The sequence below is a fragment of the Lolium rigidum genome, chromosome 3 (genome assembly GCF_022539505.1).
Source record: "Lolium rigidum isolate FL_2022 chromosome 3, APGP_CSIRO_Lrig_0.1, whole genome shotgun sequence".
NCBI lineage: Eukaryota > Viridiplantae > Streptophyta > Magnoliopsida > Poales > Poaceae > Lolium > Lolium rigidum.
The window spans coordinates 174,673,676-174,684,116 of NC_061510.1; the positions used below are offsets into that span (position 1 = coordinate 174,673,676).

General features: G+C 41.7%; 1 protein-coding gene across 1 annotated transcript; it reads left to right on the forward strand.

Moving 5' to 3' along the window:
- The first annotated feature begins 1,882 nt into the window (after positions 1 to 1,882).
- Positions 1,883 to 9,390, forward strand: LOC124695832 (lysine-specific demethylase JMJ25-like). Its single transcript, XM_047228645.1, has 16 exons — positions 1,883 to 2,125; positions 2,988 to 3,059; positions 3,505 to 3,576; positions 4,882 to 5,022; positions 5,138 to 5,265; positions 5,405 to 5,504; positions 5,634 to 5,766; positions 5,909 to 5,972; positions 6,055 to 6,760; positions 7,005 to 7,337; positions 7,642 to 8,007; positions 8,097 to 8,169; positions 8,250 to 8,335; positions 8,433 to 8,552; positions 8,652 to 8,716; positions 8,820 to 9,390. The coding sequence occupies exons 1-16, from the start codon at positions 1,883 to 1,885 to the stop codon at positions 9,388 to 9,390; spliced, it is 3,273 nt and encodes a 1,090-aa protein (XP_047084601.1).
- The last annotated feature ends 1,051 nt before the right edge of the window (positions 9,391 to 10,441 follow it).

Below are 10,441 nucleotides of genomic sequence, written 5' to 3' on the forward strand. Positions count from 1 at the left end.
TAGATTAATAAGCTTTCGTTTCTAAGTAATGACATTGGAAAATCATAATAGCTTTACTCGAGATGACACAACAATTTTTAAATTGTGAATCGATGTAGTTGCTCTGGTTCTATTTAGACTCCACACCCTCATTGATTAGTGACAGTATCAATCGTATGTTCTGATCGGAGGCAACTCATTAGAAGCAACGAAACAAGAGATCTAACACTTCCAAAAAAAAATGGAGGAGCACCGTTGCTAGTACTTTTACTACCGTAGCAACCAAAATGATCCATGTTTAATCACATAGCATGATCTTGACCCAATCATCTTGCCAAAGTTGCCACTTAGGTATGGATACGATGATAATGACATTAGTGACGAAAATGGAGTCGTAGCAACCCCACATCTCCTAGAAGATGGGCATCTACTACTTTATTGTTTATTATTAATGTAGACCTTCGTTCGCGATCCAATCAGAAAAATTAAACACACACACAACCACATTTGTGTGGGTACCATGCTTGTAATGGCACAAATATATGTTTCAGAAACCATATGGTGGATCATTTAGAGACAGTTGTCATAAAAGAAATAACTTGTTTTTTTGGATAACAACAACCATCGAGAAAGTAGAAGTGAAGAGGTACTCATCAAAAATAACAAATTGGATAATTGAAAGGCCCATGCCATCGCTACCATTGGAATGAGTTTATGAATTGAGATCGATAATTATCATAGGGGATGTTTTATACTAGCTAGTTAACACCATCCAAATATATCATTGCCTTGTACAACATGGCGAAGATACACATCATGATTTATTCATGCGCGGACTTCACACCATTAAGGGACATAATGAAGGTGTTGGTCTTGTCGTTCTAGCAGCTTTCACCCTACGAACCTGTTGCAGTGAAAGATCATCATGAGAATATCAAGTATGGACCCCAGATAGAGAAGTTGATTTGTCAAATTGCTGGGACTTGACACATCATTGTCATATGTTCAGAAGGTGTAAACAAAAGACACTCTACACATGCGAAGACAAATGTATTTTGGTTATATGGGTAAAGGATGGAGTATTGCGATTAGATATCAACAATTTTTGGTGGAAAAGATGTATGACGACGTGCATTCAGACGCCGAGTGTGCATTGTCTACAAGAGTGTACGTTCAAATAATAAGACAAGCATGTGTGAGCAGACGCCAACGATGGAGCGTGTACGGGCATATTTACTATGTATGGTGTGATATCAATATTTTGAAACTAGTTTGTTTGGTGTAAGGAAACAACTTATATTACCGATTTCAGCGTTTTAGATTTCTGTAGGATTCGATATGCCCCGTGTTTTGAAAATCTCTCGTACCAATGAGCCCCGTGTTACCGATGACATCGCTTTTGCCTCACATTCCATCATCTCTTGAGCTTGGCGTCTTTTCCAAAAACACACACACACACAAGCGACTGTGAAAAACCACAGAGCCCAAAACAGGACGATTCACGAAGTTATAGACGTTGCTTTTTGAATGAAATTCCAGAGCCAGAGAGAGCGCAAAAGGCAGGTAAGTAATACGTTGGCGTTCCATGGTCCATTCAGATCCCCCCAAAACCGGAGGGCGCGTGATTCAAAATTCGAAATTTGGCAAATCCCGCCCGATACTCCACGCCAGGTTTGGAAACGGAACCTCAGCCGTCGAACGGAAAGTTTTGGCCCCAGCCACAACCTCGGGATGAACGGAGAAATCGGAGCGCCACCGCATAGACCCCACGGCACGCTCACTGGCAGCTGGCCCCGCCGCTCACGCCTCCACCAAACCCTAGCAGACTCACTATAAAGCCCCGGCCCCCATTCCTTCCTCCGCTCCTTTCCTTCCCCCTCTCCACTCGCGAGCTTTCGCAACCATGTGGCAGGGCGACGACGGAGGTGGGGTTTATGCGGCGGCGATCGCCGGAGGTAGGCGGGGGAGGGGGAGGGGAAGAGGGCGCGGCAGGGGAAGGCTGCAGCCCGACGACCGGGCCTTCCGATCGGTGGCGCTGAGGCCCCAGGACGATGGGCTCGGGGTCGCGGCGGGGGAGAGGTTGACGAGGAAGAGGAAACAAGCGCCCAACGCCTACTGCGATCTCGACTCCGCTGACGATCATGAGGTGGGCCGGGGAGTCCCCCCCTTTTCGCTAATACTCCATATGCTATAGCTTGTTTATCTGGTCCGCGCGCGCCCTTCTGTGGTGAATAATTGCGGCTACAAGTTTCTGTGATCCTTGGTACCAAGTCCTCATCCTAGTTTTTTTGCGAATGTACAACTTATCCCTGTGTAATTTGTTTTTTATTCGGATGACTACGCATGGATGGATGTTTGGCTGCTCCACCATAAACCCTAGCTAGTTTGTCCTTTGGAAGGGAGCACCGGAAGCCATAAAATACACCATCGTACATTTGGATTATTATTACCTATCTCACTCTGCAGCTCGTCCGAGAGTAGATGTTAGTTTTTTTTACTGGGGGCAGGATAATCATTTCTACTTAACTATATTATTCAATGTGGTTTCGATGAGTTATTAGCAAATGTTTGAAGATATACTGCTTTTATGAGCACTTGAACACTGATCAGCCCATCATTTGCTTCAGCTGCGCTAATTCTGGCGATGCTGACCGCGAACCTGATGTGGTGTGATGTCCGTGTCCGATACGGATAGCAAACATAAATTTATACATCTTCACATGATTTCCTTCCACATTTCGGGGAAAGTGATTCGTTTACCATTTTTTGAAAACTGTACCAGAATAATAAACCCATCTACAGTTAACAATGCTTTCCTCTTCTTTTTTCCAGCTATGTAACGTTCAGGTGTTGCTTAAGTCAGATACTAATCTGTTATCACTATTTCTAAATAACTACTCAGACTTTGCTTTACCCTTTGCCATTTAGTATTTTTATTGGGGGATTTGATGGGTTTTTGTTTCTGCTGAGCGTGAGCTCAAGTTGACTAATTGCTATTTTGCTAATAGGACAATGAGCCGAATGGATACAGCGAGGCACAGTTAGTTCATCATATTTCAAAGACTCAGAATAAGACCAAGGTAAGGGGAAGACCAGGAAAAAAAACAAAGGGCCAGAAGGATGGTGAAGCCGAACTCACGAGTGGCAAAAGCCAGGATGAAAGCGATGAGGTAAATACATTATTCGATGTTGTTTTGAGGAATTACTTGCCAATATTTGAAGATATCCAGCTTTTGTGAGCACTTGAACAATGATCAGCCCATCATTTGCTTCTACTGCGTCGTGATGTGCTGTCCAATACGTCTAGCAAACATAGTTTGTACATCTCTTTTCCAGCGACATGACATTCATAAAGGTGTTGTTTATGTGAGATACTCATGTGTTATCACAATTTCTGGATAACTACTCAGACTTTTTTTTTTGCTTTACCCTTTGCCATTTAATATTTTTACTGGGGTGTATTATGGGTTTTTGTTTCTGCTAAGCGTGAGCTCAAGTTGACTAATTTTACTATTTTTCTAATAGGATGATGATCTGAATGGATACAATGAGGAACCACTGATTAATCATATTTCAAAGACTCAGGATAAGCCCAAGGTAAGGGGAAGACCAGCAAAAACGATAAAAGGCCAGGAGGACGGTGCAGCCCGAATCACGAGCGGCAAAAGCCAGGGTGAAAGCAGTGTGGTAAATACTCTATGCCGATTGCAATAGTTAACTCCTCAGACTTCTGTTTTTGTTTTATCTTTGCCAAAAGCCATCATTTGTACATTCTTCACTTTTCGAAAGAAGATAGCTACTCCTCTCATGATAATCAAGGAGTCACCAGCATGGACACCATTCATGTTGACCGTGTCAGGTGAAGGCAGGGCTCTGTCCGCTGTTAGCATATAGTTCTCGTCCATGTCACGTCTATAGACTCCTTATCATGTAACTTCGTGTCTTGTATATAAGTGTCAAGCAACATAAAATCAACAATAATTTTCTTTTGTCTTCGAGGCTTGAGACTTGGCACCTTCTTCAATCATGTGCCACTTCTCCTTGAGAACTCCAAACGAATGCCCAATGACATTACGAAGGGAAGAGTGAGCATTATAGTGTACCTTGTACTTGCTCATTGGTCTTTGTCTATTGTGCAACAATAGCTTTCTTTTGTCTTTGAGGCTTGAAACTTGGTACCTTGTACCTTATACATTTGTCTTTTATGGAGCAATATATCCATTCTGTTTTGGATAACCCGAATCAACAAGGCAGTAATTGCTATAGATAGTGACCAAGTTAGGATTAACAATTAATTAATTACATAAGGAAAAATAAAGTCTTACAACACCTTTTGGAGGAAAAGGAAACTTTTGTGCATGCTCTGGCAAACTAAGATTTAAAATCCTTCGGTCATGTTCTGAGACTGGCTATCGAACAACTGTAAAAATGAATCGCATGGTTTCACAAATGACATCGCATTTTGTGAAGCCAAGGCCTAACCAAACAGCCCCTTAAGCCTTTGGGAAAACAATACGACAAACTATGTCCATCCTGTTTATGATCTTCTTATCTGAATATTGCACAAGTAAGCAAGTTTATTTTTAATGCTCAGTTACTCCTAGGACCATGAATATTGCACAATTTTTGTCAGTGGCAAACAGAATTCCAAATCTAGGCATATATGGCAGGTTGCCATCACGATCCAGAAGTGTAGCATCTATGAAAATTAGTGATGCTTGCTCAGTAAACTTTCTATGATTGTAATGTGCATTGTAGACCTTTTCCACCTGACATGATGCATTAAAACCTTTAAGATGACGTATTATAGACATCCCTGAAAGATGTTTACTGTTATAAATAACCAAATATTAGGGGAAGTAGGTTAAGTGTGCTGGACTTAGTATTTTCTTTACTCTACAGGATAATGTATATACAATAGAGGCTGTAACTAAGAAGAAGACCCGATATTCAGAGAAGGACGTTATCAGAAATAAGTTGGAGTACCAAGGAAAAAATAAGGTTCCATTATCTAATGGCAAAGAGATTGAGAAAAATAATAAAGTATGCATTTCATTCCCTGCTAAGTCTTTGTTTGTTTGAAAGTTATTTATGGAATGGCTCACTGCAACTACATTGGTGAGTATAATGACTTCATATTATTTTAATTATCTACTAGAAACGGAAGAAGAGGAATGGAGATGATGCACTGATGTGCCACCAGTGTCAGAAAAATAACAATGGGAGGGTGGTTCGGTGCACATCATGCAAAAGTAAACGCTTCTGTTTGCGATGTATGAAACGATGGTTCGTCTACCGTGCTACATAAATTTGGGTGTATTCGTCTTTCTAATATTTGCCGTTTTTATTGAGTTGGCAATTTATGTCTTACTCAGTTATTTTTTATCCTTTTTATGCTCAATTTCTTACATGTTTTGGTAAGCAGGTATCCTTCTTTGTCAGAAGCCGAATTTTCTGCGGAATGCCCATTTTGTCGCAAAATCTGTAATTGCAAGGCATGCTTACGGATGAAAGGCGTTGAACTGGTTTGCACTTAGCGTCCAATCTTCTATTTATACTGTTATATGTTTCTTCTGCTGATTTTGTGCCTTCTTTAATTATTCTTTTCTTGTCTTCCTCTTTAATGATTTAATTACTTACCCACTCATGACCAGCCTCCAAGAAAGGACATTTCCAGAGAAAATCAAATTCGCTATGCTTTCCATATTGTACGTTTGTTGCTTCCCTGGCTGAGAAAACTGCGACAGGAGCAGATGGATGAAAAGACAACAGAAGCAAAAAGACAAGGTGTGGCATTCTGGTGTTCAATGAAACAATCTTGACTATGCACATTCTCCAAACATTTCACCTTTTTTGTGTATCTTTAGCTTGTCCATTGATGTTTGGCTGTCTGCCCCTGACATTAATGGTGATCCGTGTTTGTTTGCAGGTGCATCAGTGAAGGAAGTGAAATTGGAGCGAGCTAAGCCTCATCCAGATGAGCGTACTTATTGGTTTGGATCCTTTGTGCTTACTTTGTGTTTCTAATATCATGGAAGCCCACATCTGATCAATCTTTATATTCTTTAACTGTAGCAACAACTGTAAAACTTCCATATTTGATGTGCACAGAAGATGCAGAGTTTGTCAGTATGACTTGTGCATTGCATGCTGCCGGGAGCTTCGCCAAGGTAAGATTCCTGGAGGAGAAGATCTAGAGATAGCGCAGTATGAAGATAGAGGCAATGAGTATGTTTTTGGTCGTATTCCTAATTCAAGGAATAGAGATAAAAGGGCCCCTTTTAAGAGGCACAAGGACACAGATAAGACTGTCGTACCATGGAAGGCAAATAGTGATGGTAGTATACCTTGCCCCCCAAAAGAAAAAGGAGGCTGTGGTGGTTCACATTTAGACCTCAAATTCTTGCAGACAGAGACGATGCTTTCGGAGTTAGAAGACCGTGCTGACAAACTTGTTAGGAGCGAAACATTTAAAGAAGGGGTCGCCAATGCAAGCGATGGGTGCCCTTGCTCTGATCATTCCGACAAGAGAACGCAGGCTGCAAATAGGGATGGCTCAGATGATAACTACTTATACAGCCCAAGAGCCGAAGATATCCAGGACGATGACTTGGTGCACTTTCAGAACCATTGGGCAGAGGGTGAACCAGTTATTGTTTCCGATGTTCTTCGGTTAACCGCTGGTCTGAGTTGGGAGCCATCAGTTATGGTGCGGGCATTGAGAGAAAAAAAGACCGCTAACTTGGCTGTCGAAGCATTAGATTGCCTTGATTTGTGTGAGGTTAGGACCTCTACTCTCCTGAATGATGGCAGTACAATATGGACAATTAATTGTTTTTACACGTGCATTCTTTGTAGTTGTGAACAGTCTATGCTCCTTGCAATGTTTCCAATAGGCAGTAATTTCTCCTTCCGAGGTTCCTCCTTTGTAGCATTGTTTTGATATCTTCTCCTTACTAACACTTTATTTATTTAATTTAATAACATGCGTTATTAAACTTACCACACAGGTGCTTGATTTTCAGGTGGAAATTAAAATATGCGATTTTTTCAAGGGATATACCAGAGGAAGAACTCATCCTTCATCTCGCTGGCCACAGATACTTAAGCTAAAAGACTGGCCACCATCTAGTTCCTTTGACGAGAGATTAGCTCGTCATGGTGCTGAATTTATCAGTGCATTGCCATTTCCAGAGTACACTGATCCACAATATGGTCCGTTGAATCTTGCAGTCAAGCTTCCTGCCCGTTCCTTGAAGCCAGATCTTGGGCCAAAAGCATACATTGCGTATGGAATTCGCCAAGAGTTAGGCAGGGGTGACTCCGTGACGAAGCTGCACTGCGATATGTCTGATGCGGTGATACTTTCTTTCCATATCTGGCTTATTATTGTGTCCTTTTCACTCATCATTAATAAAATTTCCGCACACACATCCACACTATTTTTTATAGCTTTCTCCAAACAGAATTTTTTTTCTCATTATTGCTATTTTAAAAGCTGGTGCTAACCATTTATTGTCCTGGCTGTTTTGTTTATCCGTTGATTTGGTTTCATTTGTTTGATCATGACAGTCATAACTGTGGAATGTGTGATTTTCCCAGCTAAAATTTTAATGTTTTATCATGACAGTTATAAATGTGCAACGTGTGTGATTTGACCAGGTAAATATTTTAACACATACTGCTGAAGTGGCCTACAAGATTGGTGACCTTCATGATATAGAAGAAATTAGAAGTAAAATGGCAAGACAAGATAATCATGAATTTTATGGGGATTTAAATGAGGCAAATAAATCTGGTGAGCTGCATAATGGAGGCCGCTCTACTTTGGGCAAGCAAGGCAATAGAGGACTCCGCAACAAAGTTAGAGGTGGCCCTTCCAAGAGAGTGCCAAAGAGTTCAGTGGAACAGAATACCGGTGGTGCCTTATGGGATATTTTTCGTAGAGAAGATTCCAAGAAATTACAAGAGTATCTTAAAAAGCACGCGTCTGAATTTCGGCACATTTACTGCAATCCTGTGAAACAGGTTTCTCTTTCGTTGGCTAAAACCATGTGGGGATAAGTTTTCCTTGATATTTTCTTACGCTGGCCATTATAATTTATTGAATATTGCAGGTTATTCACCCTATTCATGACCAGACTTTTTATTTAACTGAGGAACATAAGAGAAATCTCAAGAAAGAATGTGGTTAGTAAGCATGTTATTTTGGGATCTCACATGTTCCCAGCACTGTTGCATGTTGCCTAATTGGTGGTGTGTTGTTTCAGGTGTTGAGCCCTGGACGTTTGAACAGAAGCTTGGTGAAGCGGTTTTCATTCCTGCTGGATGTCCTCATCAAGTCAGGAATTTGAAGGTGTGAACCTTCCTCCTGACAAGGCAGCACAGTTCCTATTTTTCATCAAATTATCCGGTTGCTATAAACTTTATCCTTTTTCATTTATTTAATGCAGTCTTGCGTCAAGGTTGCAATGGACTTCGTTTCCCCTGAAAATGTTAATGAATGTATAAAACTGACTAAAGAGTTTAGATGTCTTCCATCCGGTCACAGGGCTAAAGAAGATAAATTAGAGGTTCAACAAGCATATTTTTAGCAATATGGTTGTTTCCTGTTACGTATGACAATCAATATGATGACTGACATGAACTTGACTCTGTTATTTCTGTTTCAGATAAATAAGATTGCTTTTCATGCTCTTAAAGCTGCTGTAAATTTGTTGGACCCTTCCTCGGGAGTGTAAGGCACACTATCTTATTTTGTTTCTTTGTTTCTGACCACAGACAGGTTCAAGTTGTAACACTAGATTTGACATTGGACCATTCTATATTGAATTATACAGGTTGGACAGTGAGGGTGACCAGCTCAGTGATGAAGCTGTAGATGAGAAGCGTAAAAGGCCAGGCAGACGCCGAAGAGGCGCCATGAAGAACAAACGGCAAGCTGGCAGGAAGAGCGAAGATCAGTCCAGGGACGAAGGTGTTGATAAGAAGCATAAAAATGGACGTGGTCTCCCTAGTGGCGACAAGTCCAGCGACGAAGCTTTAGTTGAGAAGAGGGGACGTGGCCGCCCAGGTCGCAATCTGCAGAGCGAAGGTCAGTCCGGCCATGAAGCTGCAGATGAGAAGCCTAGAAGACGTGGTCGCCCAAGTCGCAACCAGAAGAATGACGATCAGTCTAGCGATGAAGCTGTAGCTAGGAAGCCTAGAAGAGGCCGTGGTCGCCCAAGCCGCAACCTGAAGAATGAAGTCCAGTCCATCGATGAAGCTGTAGAAGTCAAGTCCATCGATGAAGCTGTAGACGAGGAGCAAAGGGAACCTCGCACAAGGGGTGATCTGAAAAGGTTGTGCATGAATGAAGCTGTATACGAAAGGAAGCCTAAGAGGGGACGTGGACGCCCAAAAGGTTCTTGATCTGTTCCCGAAAGATGAGGGCCGAGGAATTAGAGTTCCTTTGGCTGGTCGACTGAAATCATTTTGAAGGGAACTGTGTTTTTCTTTCTATTACTCGTTATGATGCCAGCACAGAAACTCTTACAGCTAGTATGCTGATGCTGTACTTGATCAACAAATCGGCTGCTGTTGATACTTTCGCAATTGACATTAATAGCCGTGGTCAAGAATTCATTGGTTTTTCAGATACTATTACACTTGTTCTTTGTGTTTTGCTTGTCCTTATTCGTTAGTTTTGCTGCGATCTACGCTAGGCAGGCACTGATCTAAATCGTGATTTTGCAGGTTCCTGGCAGGATTTTGTTTAGGAAGTTTTCTTAGATAAAAGGGAAGCACGCCCGACTTTAAATTAATAAAGCCAGAAAAATTCAAGGTTTAGGAAGTTGTTGCAACCTTTTGTGCTTAGTTCCTGAGTGTATGTTCTTGTTGCGAAATGTTTGGATGTCATGACAGTATTACTCCCATCTTGCATTGGCACATCGTTGCTAGTTTCTCTGTCATAAGCGAGTACTTGCATATCCGATGGCAACAAGAACCTTAAACTGCGTAATCTAGTGCCGTTCCGTGCTCTTATTATATTTTACAGAATGAAGTGAACACACGTATGCTATTGCCATGATGTGGACTTGTGGTGTGTGTGCGACCTACAAGTGCTCCCCAGGAGCAGCGGCCAGGCGACCATTGATGTTAATACTTCCGTGTGGCGCGCTACGTCCCAAACTAACTTGTCGCGATCTCATCACATGTACTATGGGAGTAGTCGCGGATGAACGTATCGATCGGTTTTCACTGCAGATACCTTTTGATCATTATTTTCCCTTATGCAGTCGCGTGCGTTCGCAAGATAAGATTCAACCGTAGAGAGTAGTTTCAGGTAAACGCTGCAAGCTGGTTAAGTTACCATCACACATTGTACGTACTCCGCTAGTTTTATTTTCTTTTGAAAGGACAGCATGATGTGTACGTGCCTTAGTTTCACGGAAGGTTCACACAGAGTCTGACTTTAAATTAA